Below are 17722 nucleotides of genomic sequence, written 5' to 3'. Positions count from 1 at the left end.
GAGAACAGTTTTATTATATGTTTATATGTGATTTTATTAACCCAATTTTAAAGAAAACAGTGTTGATGTGTGAAAAATAAACACAATTGTGCTTTTTTTTTATTAGAAGTTTTGTTTCTTGTGCGCTGTGATAGTTCCGTATTTTCTTTTTAGTTTTTTGAGGGCTGAGTATCCCTTATGTTCGCAGCAGCAAAGGAATAAATATAAATTACTGATCAGACATTTTGGATACATACTTCTTTGTTTAATAATCATGGGAGACTTTAATCTTCCTGATGTAAACTGGGAGTTGTCTGTTGCTAGTTCCACGAGTAGTAATGACATTTTGAATTCCCTTCAGGGAGCATCACTACATCAATTGGTGAGGGAGCCCACTCGGAAAGATGCAATATTAGACTTAATACTTACAAATGGAGACAGAATATCGGACGTAAAAGTGGGTGAAAACCTGGGATCCAATGATCATCAAGCACTATGGTTCAGCATAAAGACAGAGACTGACTCATCCCATACAAAAACAAAGGTGTTAGATTTTAGGAAGGCTGATTTCGTAGGGATGGGTACATGTGTAAACAATTCTTTGACAGAGTGGATGAACTTGGATGCCGTGCAGGAGAGGTGGGAACATTAAAAAATGCAATATTAAAGGCAACAGACCTTTGTATCAATAGTGTTAGGAAAAACACAAGGAAAAGGAAGCCAGTGTGGTTTGCGAAAGTAGTAGCAAGTATTGTGAAAGCAAAAAAGATGGCTTTTATTAAATATAAACAGACACAAAATAAGACAAAGAGATCTTGTTAGACAGAAGGAGACAAAGAAGGTAATCAGATGTGCAAAGGCACAAGCTGAGGAGAAAATGGCCCAGTCAGTGGGTACAGGAGGCAAAACTTTTTTTTAGGAATATAAGCGAAAGGAGAAAAGCAAAAGGCGGAATTATAAAACTAAAGACGGACACTGGGAGTCTTGTTGAGGGAGACAATGTAATAGCAGATCATCTTAATGATTATTTTTGCTCAGTATTCACTACTGAAAGAGAGGGGAAGGGGCCACAGTTAAGTTGCAGGGTTATTCAGAAAAATGAAAGAAGTACATTTACAGAGGAGAAGGTCCTAACAGAACTCTCAAAGCTGAAAGTGAATAAATCAATGGGGCCAGACGGGATACATCCAAGGATACTAAAAGAACTAACAGAGGTGCTGGTAGCACCATTGACAGAATTATTCAAACAGTCATTAGCTACAGGAGTAATTCCAGGGGACTGGAAAAGAGCAAACGTAGTCCCACTGCACAAAAGTGGAAGCAAGGAAGAGGCAAACAACTACAGACCAGTGAGTCTTACATCAGTAGTAGGAAAATTGATGGAAACACTCTTAGAAGAAAGAGTTGTGGATTAATCCAAATCCAGCAATTTACAGGATCCCAAACAGCATGGATACACTGGGGGGAGATCATGTCAAACAAACCTTATTGACTTTTTTGACTGTGTGACTATAATAATAGATAAAGGTGGAGACGTGGATATAGCTTATCTAGACTTTAGTAAGGCTTTTGACACTGTCCCACATCGCAGACTGATAAATAAACTCGAAAGCTTGCATTAATCATCCATTAATCATTAATGCTTGAATTAATGATCCAGTACTAAAACGCAGTATCGGATCACTTGCAACACCATTGGCTGGCTGCGTGACCATCACGTCCAATGGTGTAGGCCTCGTATTGCACATGTGTAGTACAGGTCTGGCACGTGCGCAAAGTACCGAACATTGTTACTTTGCGCTATGTGCCTCAGATCCAGCGGGCTCTGAATCAGGCCCACAATTAAGAGGTATTTATACTACTGTTTCCCTGCCCTGTTACTGTACCGGGTGGGAATGTGTGCGGGATTAATCAGAACCACATGAAAGGGAAATTAGGGCAGCAGTTATGTATGGCAGATAATTGCAGCACTATATACAACCAATGCTATATACAACCAATGCGACACCTGTGTACTACAGATATGCCTATGCTCATTTTTGCCGCAAAGCACACCCATCGTGGCAGCGTTTACCCGCGATCGGGTGTGAATAGTCTCACCCGTGATTGCACAACGCATTGCCATGTATCGCTGGTGCGACTATTCGCACTTCTTACCCGTTCGCAGCAGTCCAGGCGCACCTGCAAATAGTTGCAGGTGCGATGAGCATATGGAATATCTGTATTACGGTAGCGCCAGGGATCTCCCTAAATTGGGGTTGTGAATATCCCGGTGGATGAAATCTTGATGGTCAGTATCCCGGCAGATCCTGATGGTAATTACTAGAGATGTGCGGCGGGCACTTTTTTCGTGTTTTGTGTTTTGGTTCTAATTCCCTGCTCGTGTTTTGGTTTTGGTTTGGATTAGGATGATTTTTGAAAAAAACATAAAAACAGCTAAAATCACAGAATTTGGGGGTAATTTTGATCCTACCGTATTATTAACCTCATAACATTAATTTCCACTCATTTCCAGTCTATTCTGAACACCTCACAATAATGGGGGTCATTTCGAGTTGATCGTAGCTGTGCTAAATTTAGCACAGCTACGATCAGGTACTCAGACATGCGGGGGGACGCCCAGCACAGGGCTAGCGCACCCCGCATGTCAGTGCCCCCGCCCCCCCACCCACGCCTGCTTTGGCCGGACTGCGCCCCCTAAACAGTGGCTCCCACCCTGCCTCAGAGGCGATCGCTAGGCAACGACAGCTGGCATGCGCCGACGCACTGCGGCGCCAGTGCATGCGCAGTTCCGACCTGATCGCAACGCTGCGATAAACTACAGCGAGCAATCGGGTCGGAAAAAGACCCCCATTGTTTTTAGGCCAAAAGGTTGCACCGAGGTGGCTGTATGACTAAGCAAAGCGACACAAGTGTGCGGCACAAACACCTGGCCCATCTAGGAGTGGCACTACAGTGTCAGACAGAATGGCAGATTTAAAAAACAGGCCCCAAACAGCACATGATGCAAAGAAGAAAAAGAAGTGCACCGAGGTTACTGTATGACTAAGCTAAGCGACACAACCACCTGGCCCATCTAGTAGTGGCTGAATGTCAAAAGTGGCCCGCAATTTTTCAGTCCGCTGACAGCATCTCCTGCACGCCCCTGTAATTTTTCAAAAATTCTGCAATTGGTGGACTTATATGGCAGTACCCCTGGACTTATACGGCAATACCCCTGGACTTATACGGCAGTGTCAGACAGGATGGTACTTTAAAAAACCATGCCCCAAACAGCACATGACGCAAAGATGAAAAAGAGGTGCACCAAGGTTGCTGTATGACTAAGCTAAGCGACACAAGTGTGCGGCACAAACACCTGGCCCATCTAGGAGTGGCACTGCAGTGTCAGACAGGAGGGCAGATATAAATAAAAAGGCCCCAAACAGCACATCATGCACAGAAGTAAAAGAGGTACAATGAGGTAGCTATATGACTAAGCTAAGCGACACAAATAATTGGCCCATCTAGGAGTGGCACTGTAGTGGCAGACAGGAGGGCAGATATAAAAAAAGGCCCCAAACAGCACATGATGCAAAGATGAAAAAGAGGTGCAATGAGGTAGCTGTATGACTAAGCTAAGCGACACAAGTGGCCGACACAAACACCTGGCCCATCTAGGGTTGGCATTGCAGTCCCACTGCACTAATGGCGGATACCGGATGCACGTCTAACATCAGCATAGTTGCTATGGCCTCAGTAATCCGCTTTGCAACAGGGGGTATATATATATATATATATATATATATATATATACACGTCAGTATCACTGTAATTATATGGCAGTACCACTGGACATATACGGCAGTATCACTGGACTGGACTTATACGCCAGTACCACTGTAATTAAACGGCAGGATCACTAGATTTATACGCTGGATCACTGAAATTATACAGCAGTATCACTGGATTTATACGGCAGTACCGCTGGACATATACAGTAGTATCAATGGACATATACGGCAGTATCACTGGACATATATGGCAGTATCACTGGACATATACGGCAGTATCACTGGACTGGACTTATACGCCAGTACCACTGTAATTATACGGCAGAATCAATGGACTTATACGGCAGAATCACTGTAATTATATGGCAGGATCACTGGAATTATACGGCAGATCACTGGAATTGTACGGCAGGACCGCTGGACATATACGACAGTATCACTGGACATATACGGCAGTATCACTGGACTGGATTTATATGCCTGTACCACTGTAATTATATGGCAGGATCACTGGATTTATATGGCAGGATTACTGTAATTATACGGCAGGATCACTGGAATTATTCGGCAGGATCACTGGATTTATACAGCAGTACCGCTGGACATATACGGCAGTACCACTGGAGAAATACAGCACTATCAATGGACATATATACGGCAGTATCACTGGACATATACAGCAGTATCACTGGACTGGATTTATACGGCAGTACCACTGGAATTATACGACAGGATCACTGGATTTAAACGGCAGGATCACTGGATTTATATGGCAGGATCACTGTAATTATGGCAGGATCACTGAAATTATATGGCAGTACCACTGGACATATGTGGCTGCACAGGGACACCACCACTGGACTGATGCAGCACAACACAGCACCACTGCACTGGACTTATACAGCAGCACTGGACATATGGCATCAGAGGACACAACCACTGGACTGGACAGATGCAGCACAACACACGGACACTGAGGACGGAGACACAGACACTGAGGACGGAGAAACGGACACTGAGGACGGAGACACGTCCTCTTTCTACACTCTCCAATGCCGGAGTGAAAATGGTGGCGACGCGCGGCTCCTTATATGGAATCCAAACCCCGCGAGAATCCGACAGCGGGAGGATGACGTTTTGCCTCGTTCTGGTTTCCGAGTCAGGCAGGAAAACTCGAGCCTGACTCGGATCCGGGCTCGTGACGTGAAGTTCTGGGAGTTCGGTTCTCTGAGAACCGAACCCGCTCATCTCTAGTAATTACTGGGGTTAGTTTTAGGGGGTTAGAGTTAGGCACTAGGGGGAGAGTTAGAGTTAGACTGAAGTGGGGGGCGGTTAGGGTTAAGCTGCGGGAGGGAACAGTTAGGGTAAAATACTCACTGGGATCTATTGGGATTTTGGGGGTCATTCTGACCCGTTCGCTCGCTGCTTTTTATCGCAGCCGTGCGAATGGGTACCCACTGCGGCCGAAGGCTGTAGCTGGGCTGCGATCGCCTCTGCCTGATTGACAGGCAGAGGCGGGAGGGGGCGGAATGGCGGCGTTTGGCCGCTGTTTCGTGGGCGCGGCCCGGCCAACGCAGGTGTGGCTGGACCGTGCGGTGAGCGCCCCGCAGCGGCTGCGTGACGTCATACGCAGCCACTGCGGGCCAGGGAGCGATGAGTAGCTCCCGGCCAGCACGCTAAAGCTGCGCTGGTTGGGAGCTACTCTTGAAGTGCAAAGGCATCGTCGCTGTGCGAAGCCTTTGCACCTCTGCGGGGGGGGGGGAGGGGGGGCGGCACTGACATGCGGGGCGTCCCCCCGCATGTCAGTGTGAATGATCGTAGCTGTGCTATGATCGTAGCTGTGCTAAGTTTAGCACGGCTACGATCATCTCGGAATGAGGGCCATTAAACTTAGGGATGACGCTGCCGGCATTCTGTCCGACAGGATCTCGACCGCACGGATAATGATTCCAGGGCTGCATGTGACAGGGGGAGTGATATGATGTGAGGAGGGGAATGGAGACAGCAGGAAGCCACAGACTGAGAGTTATATAGTGGGAGGAGCAGAGTTCCCAGCAGCACAGAGTATATCAGGAGATGAGTGATGTGTCAGTGAGGACAGGGCTGCATGTGACAGGGGCAGTGACATGATGTGAGGAGGGGAATGGGGGAAGTAGGGAGACACAGACTGAGAGTTGTATAGTGGGAGGAGCAGTGTCACCCAGCAGCACAGAGTATATCAGGAGATGAGTGATGTGTCAGTGAGGACAGGGCTGCATGTGACAGGGGCAGTGACATGATGTGAGGAGGGGAATGGAGGCAGCAGGAAACCACAGACTGAGAGTTATATAGTGGGAGGAGCAGAGTTCCCAGCAGCACAGAGTATATCAGGAGATGAGTGATGTGTCAGTGAGGAGAGGGCTGCATGTGACAGGGCAGTGACATGATGTGAGGAGGGGAATGGAGGCAGCAGGAAGCCACAGACTGAGAGTTATATAGTGGGAGGAGCAGGGTCCCCAGCAGCACAGAGTATATCAGGAGATGAGTGATGTGTCAGTGAGGACAGGGCTGCATGTGACAGGGGCAGTGACATGATGTGAGGAGGGGAATGGAGGCAGCAGGAAACCACAGACTGAGAGTTATATAGTGGGAGGAGCAGAGTTCCCAGCAGCACAGAGTATATCAGGAGATGAGTGATGTGTCAGTGAGGACAGGGCTGCATGTGACAGGGGCAGTGACATGATGTGAGGAGGGGAATGGAGGCAGCAGGAAACCACAGACTGAGAGTTATATAGTGGGAGGAGCAGAGTTCCCAGCAGCACAGAGTATATCAGGAGATGAGTGATGTGTCAGTGAGGACAGGGCTGCATGTGACAGGGGCAGTGACATGATGTGAGGAGGGGAATGGATGCCACCCGATATGAAAAAGATAATCATAGCACTGACAGAACAATTAAGCTTATGTTAAGAGCCGGGGACTATTTGTTAAACTCACGTTTATAGTAGCAATTAAAAAAAAAACTTATCACACAATTATTATTTTTTTATCATGCTAGCGGCTGATAATATGCAATATCCTTTTAACTATCTCATTCTGTTACCATTTGGTAACCTCCTTCATGGTGAGATGAGGAGAAGTATTATACTATTGACATATTGGGGGTGATGCCGAGATTTTCGCTGTCGGCTGATTTTAGCAACATTGCACACGCTAGGCCGCCGCCTACTGGGAGTGTATCTTAGCATAGCAGAATTGCTAACGAAAGGTTCGCTAATTTTCTCGTAACGATTACCCCGCAGTTTCAGAGTAGCTCCAGACTTACTCTTCCAGTGCGACCAGCTCAGTCCTTTTCGTTCCTGGTTTGACGTCACAAACACGCCCAGCATTCGCCCAGCCACTCCCCCGTTTCTGCAGACACTCCTGCGTTTTCAACTAGCACGCCTGCGTTTTTCAGCACACTCCCATAAAACGGGCAGTTTCCGCCCAGAAACACCCACTTCCTGTCAATCACACTACGATCAGCAGAGCGATGGAAAAGCTTTGTTACGCCGTGAGTAAAATACCTAAGTTTTGTGTTAAATAACTTGGCGCAGGCGCGCTGCATACCATGCGCATGCGCATTTTCGGGCTATTCACTCCGTTGCGAAAATCTGCAACGAGCGAACAACTCTGAATGACCCCCATTGGGCCTAATTCTGAGTTGATCGCAGCATCAAATTTGTTAGCAGTTGGGCAAAACCATGTGCACTGCAGGGGAGGCAGATATAACATGTGCAGAGAGAGTTAGATTTGGGTGGGGCGTTTTCAAACTGAAATCTATATTGCAGTGTAAAAATAAAGCAGCCAGTATTTACCCTGCACAGAAACAATATAACCCACCCAGATCTAACTCTCTCTGCAAATGTTATATCTGCCCCCCCTGCAGTGCACATGGTTTTGCCCAATTGCTTACAAACTTGCTGCTGCGATCAACTCAGAATTACCCCCATAGTGAACAGCCAGGTCTACTTTGTGCCCAGTTAAACAATATTTTGCTATAGGCCTAATTCAGACCTGATCGTAGCCGTGCAAAATTTTGCGCGGCTACGATCAGGCACACTGACATGCGGGGGGACACCCAGCACAGGGCTAGTCTGCCCCACATGTCAGGCCCAGCCCCGTCGCACAAGTACAAAAGCATCGCTCAGCGGCGATGCTTTTGAACTGGAAGAGAAGCTCCCAGCCAGCGCAGCTCCTGCGTGCTGACAGGGAGCTGCTAGTCGCTGTGCTGGTCGCAGCGGCTGCGTGTGACATCACGGGCACGCCTACAATGCCCAGACCGCCCACCTCAAACGGCGTCCAAACGCCGCCATCCCGCCCCCTCCTGCCCAGCGGCTTCCCCTGCCTGTCAATCAGGCAGAGGCGATCGCAGGGCTAAGACAGCTATCGGATGTCTGCCATGCACCAGCGCACTGCGGCGCCGGCACAGTTCAGACCTGATCGGCTGCTGTGCGATAACGCATAGCACCGATTAGGTCTGAATTAGGCCCTATATCATTTTCACTTAAGGCCCATACACACTGGGTGATTTTGAGCTGAAAGCAGGTCACTTTTGGTGTTTTGAGCTGCTTTCAGCTCAAAACCGCCCAGTGTGTATGCCCCGGCGACGAACATCAGGGTGGACGGCTTTCCATAGCGTCCTGCTATGGAATTCAAATTCAAATGTAGCAGGAGGCATCTGTAGGAAATAGACGCCTCCTATTAGCATTAGCGAGGATCCGTGTGCTGCGTATGAGGACGGTGCCTCCTAGCACCATGGTTGCGACTTGCAATGTTTTAGGCACCGGTCAGCTTGCACGAGCTGAAGCTTACGAAGGTGTCGGATCCAGACAGCCGTGTCAAGTAAGTCTGCGTCTGATGACACCGACAATGGACCCCCGCAAACGCTGCGTCTGGCAGGGGACTGCTAGCGTTATTGCGCCCATTCTACACATGCGCAGAACGGGTCTTGCACCTACACAGCCCCATAACCATCAATTTTGTAAACCATTGAGTATACATACATATCTGAATTAGGCCCACAGTTATCAATGTCATATACACACACACACACACACACACACACACACACACACACACACGTAGGGCGGAAGTGACTGTGCCGAGCAGTTTGCATCTGGCTCTGAGCTTGCAGATTACATCTCCTCGCCTTCCTGTATGATCCCATCTGTGTGCAGCGAGTGAGGTGATCTATCAGACTGCCTCTCCCTGGGAGGAAGCCATGCTCGTCGTACCTGCACCTGACTCTTGCGGTTCCACATGCAGAGGAACCACAACCGTTGATGGAAGCAGAGCATCATGGAACCCGCTGAGAAGCTCATGTATTTCACACAAAATGTTCTGTCATGGCACAGTTGGGAATAAAGGGTTCTCACTTAGGGGCCCATTCATCCTTCCTCAAAGTAGGGGAAAAGATTATTTTTGTCACCTGCTTGTGACAGACCGATGCATTAGCTTGCAGTGTATGGGCACCTACATTCATCAAACACTGAAAACTGACGGCATTAGTTCCTGGAGACCTGCCCCTTCCTTTGGGAAGCAGTTCCGGTTTGCGAAGAGGGGTCCACTCGCTCTGTTCATATTCTTCCGCCCGTTCTGGCAAGTGTGCAGGTGCAGTCTCAAATGAAGAGAAGCAATAGGACACGAGGACATGCACTGAGACTGGAGGGGGGGGGGTTCAGGGGAAATTTGAGGAAAAATTACGTCACAGAAAGAGTAGTGGACAAGTGGAATAGCCTCCCATCAGAGGTGGTAGAGGCTAAGACAGCAATTTAAACATGCATGGGATAGACATATAGATATCCTTACAAAGAAATAAGGATCAAATAAGGTTTGAGGTAAAAAAAAAAGGGGCAGACTAGATGGGCCAAGTGGTTCTGCCGTCACATTCTCTGTTTCTATGTATCACCGCCAGGGCTAGCAGGGCCAGCTGGTTTTCAGAGCCGCTGTCTCCAGGTGCACCGATAGGGGGGGTGCCGGTACAAATTACCCGGGCGTGTTGGAGGGGCTTGGGTCAGCTGCTCAGGGGGACATTGTTTCTCCTTGCAGCCACCAGCTCCACCTGTACAGCTCCCGTGGAGGAGGGGTGATCTTCAGGAGGCAGGGCACTTTCTATAGATCACATAGCCACTCCCACAGCAGCCGTCACCTATGGGGAGGGGCTTCTTCCTGAGTGCACCTGTTCCCGGCCCTCTCAGCTCCTACTCCCCACCATCCTGTGTGAGCAGGCTACAGCAGCTTCTGAGGGGAACACATTTATCCCACAGCGGCCGTCGGACCCTCCTGTGCAGCTATCGCCACCCCCATCTGCAGTGTTGGTGCATATACTATTTTATTGCATTTTATTAAGAGGGGCCATGGCAACGCCCTCTTCAGGTTGGCCACGCTCCTCTCAGTACCAGGGCCCATGGCCGCTTTCTATGGCCCTGGCTTTCTGCACCGGAGCAAAATTGTGTTGGTCCAATAATTTGGTAGATGTGACCACAACTCATAGCGAGTTGGCTGCAAAAATATTGGGGTGCAGATGAGACTGGATGATAAATGGGCCCTTAAACTGAGGAATATGTGCTAAAAATCTATATCAGGTTTTTTTTATCTGTGGCTTAATCAATAGGACGTGCGGCAAAGGTTTGAATTTACAGGAGATTAAAAAAAATTATAAAAGGGCTTTTTAGGTCAATTAATGGAAAGTCAAATCTTTTACAAGTTATATGTAAAATGTAGCAAAAGTGTAAGCTACTGTTCTCTGTTATCAGTCACATTATCGGTGTATAGAAAGCAAATTGTATTTTCCGGCATTGCACAGCATGGGGGATGGGAAGCGGGGAGGGGGGGTCTTACATAGTGAAAGTCACAACTTAGCGAAACTGAAATGATGACAAGTCTGCTGAATCATATCCATAATAATACCAGCCTCACCTCGCCTGTGCAGCTTGCTTACCCTCAGAGGTAGAGAGACGGGTGCCCAAAACAGGTGCAGGCAGGGTATGTATTGTCTGTTATATAGCTTCCATCTGTCTGTAATTATGGCCCAGTTTACTTTTCACCATCTAGAACGTGCGATTTTGATCCTTGGCAAAACCATGTTGCGCTGCAGGTGGAGGGGAGGGGGGGGGGATTTTAAATGTGCAAATATAGTGTTGGGAGGGGGACATGTCCCAGGTCAACTCTGAATTGCAGTGCAAAATAATACAGCCAATGAAAATGTGTGTGTTACATGAGCAGCAGGTGTTTCCCGGCATGCAAAATAACATTGCAACGCAACGTGGCGTATCCTGATGTCAGTCCTCTTCTCCCAGCTGAGTGGGCGCCTAACACTAAAGAGGCCATAAATGATTAAAGTATAAGTACAAACAGTGCACTGTAGGGTTTACCCCCTTCTGGCTACAAAGGCTCCTCTGCTCTGCCTGTCTCAGCGTTGCGGCGTGATGTCATAACGTATCTCCCAACATGATCCTCTCCAGGAGGAACACAGTGCTCTGCTTCTGGACTTTTCTCTTAATTTACGATTGCGGGCACTTGTGTTGAACAGGTTAATTGATAAGAAAGGTGTTTCAGCACAGGTGATGAAAATCGTAAAGTAACAGGAAGTCCAGGAGCAGAGCATTGTGTCCCTCCTGGAGAGGGTCATGCTGGGACGTATGCATACTTGCCTACCTGACCCTCTCCATGAGGGAGAAAATGCTCTGTTCCTGGACTTTCCTGGTAATGTATGATTGCCATCACCTGTGGTGAGCTAGATAATAGATCAGCAAGGTGTTTCACCACAGGTGATGGCAATTATACCTTACCAGGAAAGTCCAGGAACAGAGCATTTTCTCCCTCATGGAGAGGGTCAGGTAGGCAAGTATGAAGGTATGTCATAACGTCACACACACTGCACCGCAATGAACAAAAGTAAACCTTTTTTGCGCCGCCCGCCGCCAGTGTAATAAAGCTACAGCCCTTAATTGCTGACTAGAATTTAGATGTCCAGCCTGCTCAGATGGCCCTAGGCTTTTCAGATGTCCCTAGTATTTGCCTATACTGCCTATGCCTAGGGCCAACTCTGACAATGGGCCTGGTTCAGATTTGGAAGTTATGCCGATGTTTTCGCAGTTAATCGATTATCGGCATTCTGCGCATGTGTATAAGTCGCACTGCGCATGCAGTGCATTAGCATAGTAGCATGCTGTGCCTGATATCCGGACTCTGGGTCGACACCCATTAGGTCGACAGTGAATAGGTCGACACGATGCACTAATTGGGGTTCCCCGTCACTTTTCCAAAGAAAACCACACCAAATAAACGTGAAAAACTCATGTCAACCTTTTTTCATGTCAACCTTGTTTATGTCGACCTAATGGCCGCATCAACCTATTTTCTAGTGTCGACCTAGCCACTGTCCACCAATAGGTGTCGACCTAGACACTGTCGACCCTAAGTTCCATACTCGCTGTGCCTTTGTTCACAATGTGATCAAGCTAGGGAGCCATTGAGAGAGGTAACAGGGAGCGGCGGCAAAAACGCAAATGTATCACAACCGTTTTTGCAGTGTGTCGTGTCTCAAAACATGGCGCCAGCGTATCAATTCCCACAGCCATTCTGCGCGACCTTAGGATTACTGAATGCATTTGTATGCAGTTGCTTGAACCTGTGAAGCTGCCGGTGCGGGTCTCAATAAAAAGCCAGGCGTCTGTGGCATTTGCATATTTTCGCACATCTGCTGCACACAGGATTGCGTCTCCAAATGCATCAGCATAAGTCTACGAATCACGCTCAGTAGAAGTCGCTGTCTGTCCGGCCTTGAACTGCAACCTAGGAGTAAATGGATGGTGGCCAAACATGTATGATGTAATTGTAGTGCAAGGTTTCTGCACCGGACTAGCTACAGTATTAGTTATTGGCAAAAAAGTATTTGAACGAACATATACGTTTATCCGGCAGCTTATGTCTCCACGTATCACTGATAGTGGTGCTCCCAGAGCTAATAATACCATTCATTGTATTGGAGGGGGGGAAGAAAACCTTTTTTTGCAGGAGCACTCTCAATAAATGGTTAGAATGTAAAATTAAAAGCTTAGTGAATTATTTAAATGAATATCACTCGTTGATAAATCTGCCCTATGTATCCAAAAGTATTTATATGGATTAGTGTTAACATTACAAAATTGCTGATCCTTGCATATTTGTGTGATACTATGTTTTCTTTTGTTTCTGCATTCTGTGGATTGCGTTGTATATTTATTATTCATATAAACGGCGTGAGGTAATACCGCCCGAGTCCAGCGACCGTGCGGGATGGCGAAACCATGCTTTGTAAGTGATTGCCCCTTTTTAAAAAAAAAATGTCCGAGTTCGGCCGCCGTCCCGCCGTCCGGGCGGCATTACATCTCGTCGAAATGGTCTATTAAACTTGGGCAAAATTCGAAATCAGAATGTTTAGTCACGTGATATTTACCTGTAATTAATTGATAAACAGATATGATTGTCTAAAACTAACAAACCATTTCGACATACAGTAAATCTACATGGCTTCTTAGAAAACTGTTGTTTAAGCCGATGAAACACATTAAGATTTCCCGCTAATGCCTGGAGCTGCCTGCCCAATCTGTCACCAATCACACAGTCACCTAGGGCACCAAGTCTTGGGTTTGTACACAAGGCAAGGAGCAGGAGTTACTACTTATATGAATTAGCTGTTCATCTTCAATCAGTAAGCTTATAGTTTCTCATGTCTCTATTTCACATGCATTTATTGGTTATTAGCATAGGGTCTGTTTATAGTAATAACCTCTCGCAAGTCATCTGCGGATAGCGGCTCCACATCTGTCATTATTCCGTGTGGCCATTGCTAGTTTATGCTGTGGGCTGCAGGCCATTTACTTTTCTGTTTTTCCTTCTTACTCCCTTTGAAATACAGTGTATTACTCACACACAGATTTCACTGGAAGATTGCTTGCACAGTATTCTTCTGTGTCTGTGGGTTCATGACATGTTGCAAAATATGCTTCTTTTTTCATGCATCAAACACGCAGGAAAGATTGTGGGAAAAACTTCCTGTGGTCAGCACAGAAAAATGGTAATAACACAGCATGTAGGGTTAACAGGAATAAGATATGAGGGACTACACAGTATGGCTTGAGACACAGTGCCACAGACTGACTGTCCACCTAGTATAGCTTCTGAGCAATGCTCAGCCTGCATCTGTTGTTATACCCAACAAATACTCTATCAGTGTATGTCCTCATGAGTGTATGTCTAGATCAGAGCTGGCCCTAACCAATATGATGCCCTAGGCAAGATTTTGGCTGGTGCCCCATAGCACCACCGCTGGTTCTGCCTCTGACCTTGCACCTCTTTCCCAGCACCATTACCCCTCACCCATAGCAGTCCTTGTACCCCCTATATTTTAAATAGGAACAGTTCACACATTTGACGCACAGCCCAAAAAGGGGCATCTTGTTGCTGGGAAGGTACATGGCCACACAATAGTAACCCCAATTCCAATTACGCCACACAGTACTGCAACTTTATTCACATTTGATCATGCGATAGTGTTCATAATTCATATTACATCCCACAGTAGTATCACTTTACCTTATAAACGTTACTCCTCACAGTAGAGCCCCTTATTCACATTACATCACACTGAATTGCTCCTTATTCACATTACACCACCCCCTATTGCTCTTTATTCACATTAGACGACACAGTAGTGCCCTTTCTATTTGCAACGCCACATAGTAGAGCACCTTATACACATAATGCCACACATTCGTAATGCATTTATACACAATTCCACACAGTAATACCCCTTACACATATGAGACACATTAATGTCCTTATAAACCTAATGCACCTTACACATTATGACAACCTTTATTAATGCCCTTTTACACATAATGTCCCTTACACATATGCCGCACATTATTAATGCCCTTATACACATAATGACACACATAGTGCCCCCTACACATTTGCTGCACATTATTAGTGCCCCTATACACATAATGACACACATACAGTAGTACCCTGTTACACATATGCCGCACATTATTAATGCCCTTATACACATAATGACACATAGTGGCCCTTTACACATATGTTGCACATTATTAATTAATTTTTACATGACACACATAATGCCCCTTACACATATGAGACACCTTATTACTGTCCTTATAAAAATAATGCGCCTTACACATTATGACAACCTTTATTAATACCCTTTTACACATAATGTCCCTTACACATATGCCGCACATTAATGCCCTTATACACATAATGGGGGTAATTCCAAGTTGATCGCAGCAGGATTTTTGTTAGCAATTGGGCAAAACCATGTGCACTGCAGGGGAGGCAGATATAACATGTGCAGAGAGAGTTCGATTTGGGTGGGGTGTGTTCAATCTGCAATCTAATTTGCAGTGTAAAAATAAAGCAGCCAGTATTTACCCTGCACAGAAACAAAATAACCCACCCAAATCTAACTCTTTCTGCACATGTTATATCTGCCTCTCCTGCAGTGCACATGGTTTTGCCCAATTGCTAAAAAAAATCCTGCTGCGATCAACTTGGAATTATCCCCAATGACACACATAGTGCCCCCTACACATTTGCTGCACATTATTAGTGCCCCTATACACATAATGACACACATACAGTAGTACCCTGTTACACATATGCCGCACATTATTAATGCCCTTATACACATAATGACACATATAGTGCCCCTTACACATATGTTGTACATTATTAATTCATTTTTACATGACACACATAATGCTCCTTACACATATTCTGAACACTACTGCACAACCAACCCACTCACATGCACACAGCACTCACACTGCCACTAACACTGTGACCTCTGCCTCTGCTTGGATACAGATGTGTCCTCATAAATCTTGCATCAGTGCTAAAGTCGGGCACTTTTTTTTTAATGAAAATGCATCTTATTTGCATTGCTATGTGGCTAGGATGCACAAGCAGCTTCTGCTGATTAAACTGATTTGCAGCATGCCTATATACTGTGTGAAACTGTGGCTGTATCTGCATATGAAATGCTACATACAGAATATAGGCATGTCGCATATCATTTTAATCAGCACAAGCTGATGATGCCCCTAGGAATATCAAATGCCCTAGGCAATTGCCTAGTTTGCCTATGCCTATGGCCGGCTCTGGTCTAGATTACTTGTATGAATTTTTTTTTAAATATATTTATCATCATTTACCCAGACAAATCAGAACAAAATAATCACACCCCCAAGCACGCAGTACATGCCCTTATTTCATACAAAGCACGCCCTAATCCAAAACTGAGGGTTCCAGATCATGTGTTATCATTAATTGTTGTTCCTAGTTCTATCCTCTATTTATGTTGATGATGCGATCATACACACTCTGATGATGTGACGCTGATGATGTGACTATGGGGGTCATTCCGAGTTGATCGCTCGCTGCCATTTTTTGCAGCGCAGCGAACAGGTTACTACTGCGCATGCGTATGCACCGCATTGCGCAGGCACGTCGTACGAGTACAAAGCGGATCGTTACTGGGCGATGGATATAGCGAAGAATCCATTCGCACAGCCGATCACAAGGAGATTGACAGGAAGAAGGCGTTTGTGGGTGTCAATTGACCATTTTCAGGGAGTGTTTGGAGAAACACAGGCGTGTCCAGGCATTTGCAGGGAGGGTGTCTGACGTCAATTCCGGGATAAAAAAGGCTGAAGTGATCGCAGCGGCTGAGTAAGTCCAAAGCTACTCAGAAACTGCAAAAAACTTTTTCGTCCCGTTCGGGTGCACACTTGCAAAGTGAAAATACACTCCCCCGTGGGTGGCGACTATGCGTTTGCACGGCTAAAAGTAGCTAGCGAGCGATCAACTCGGAATGACCCCCTATATACACACTGATGTCATCCGAATGCATTTCTCCTTTTACAGGCTGGCGTAATGATCTCCGTGGCTGTCCTGTGGGTTGTATCCTCTGTCCTCTCTGCAATTATCATGACTGCTCTGTGCATCACCTGCAGGAGACGTATACCTGGTATGTTCCATCTGCCTGACAGCGGATGATGTGTAGTTGAGTTTCTCACTGTTACAGATCGTTGGGCCTAATTCAGATCTGATCGCAGCAGCAAATTTGTTAGCTAATGGGCAAAACCATGTGCACTGCAGGGGGGGTGGGGGGGGGGGCATATATAACATGTGCAGAGAGAGTTAGATTTGGGTGGGTTATATTGTTTCTGTACAGGGTAAATACTGGCTGCTTTATTTTTACACTGCAGTTTAGATTTCAGTTTAAACACACCCCACCCAAATCTAACTCTCTCTGCACATGTTACATCTGCCCCACCTGCACTGCACATGGTTTTGCCCCATTAGCTAACAAATTCGCTGCTGCGATCAGATCTGAATTAGGCCCTTTGACTGGGCAAACTGCAGCTAACATAAACTTCCAGATTGTATTATAATGATGACATTTCTATACGTCTTGTCAGAATATAATGCTTATTGTTTTCTTTCTATAATGGAAGTACCAGTACTGAAGATCTGCCTATGGGGTAGATGTACTAAGTATTGGAGAGAGATAAACTACCAACCAATCAGCTCTAAGTGTCATTTTACAAAATCAGTCTGTAACATGGCAGTTAGGAGCTGATTGGCTTGTACTTTATCTCTCTACACTTTATCACCCTCCAAGACTTAGGGGAACATTTACTAGGCAGTGATAAGAGCCGAGAAGTGAGCCAGTGGAGAAGTGGCCCCATCGACCAATCAGCAGCTCTGTTTCATTCTATAATATGCAAATTATAGATGTAACTTCAGTGCTGATTGGTTGCCATGGGCAACTTCTCCACTGGCTCACTTCTCCACTCTTATCACTGCTTAGTAAATGTTCCCCTTAGTATTGTACATCTCCCCGGATGTCTAATGACCAAATATTTACACACATTTTCTTTTC

At 46.3% G+C, this 17722-nt stretch overlaps 1 protein-coding gene across 2 annotated transcripts in view; it reads left to right on the top strand.

Moving 5' to 3' along the window:
- The window catches only part of LOC134945829 (uncharacterized), a 65081-nt gene that overhangs the window by 5804 nt on the left and 41555 nt on the right, over positions 1 to 17722 (top strand). For both annotated transcript variants that reach the window (XM_063935344.1, XM_063935343.1), the window contains exon 2: positions 16702 to 16804. In XM_063935344.1, coding sequence (XP_063791414.1) covers positions 16711 to 16804 — 94 coding nt within the window. In that variant the 5' untranslated portion in view covers positions 16702 to 16710. The remainder of the gene's footprint in view (positions 1 to 16701; positions 16805 to 17722) is intronic.

The sequence above is a fragment of the Pseudophryne corroboree genome, chromosome 7 (assembly GCF_028390025.1).
Source record: "Pseudophryne corroboree isolate aPseCor3 chromosome 7, aPseCor3.hap2, whole genome shotgun sequence".
Taxonomy (NCBI): Eukaryota; Metazoa; Chordata; class Amphibia; order Anura; family Myobatrachidae; genus Pseudophryne; species Pseudophryne corroboree.
This window is presented reverse-complemented; position numbering and strand designations above follow the sequence as displayed.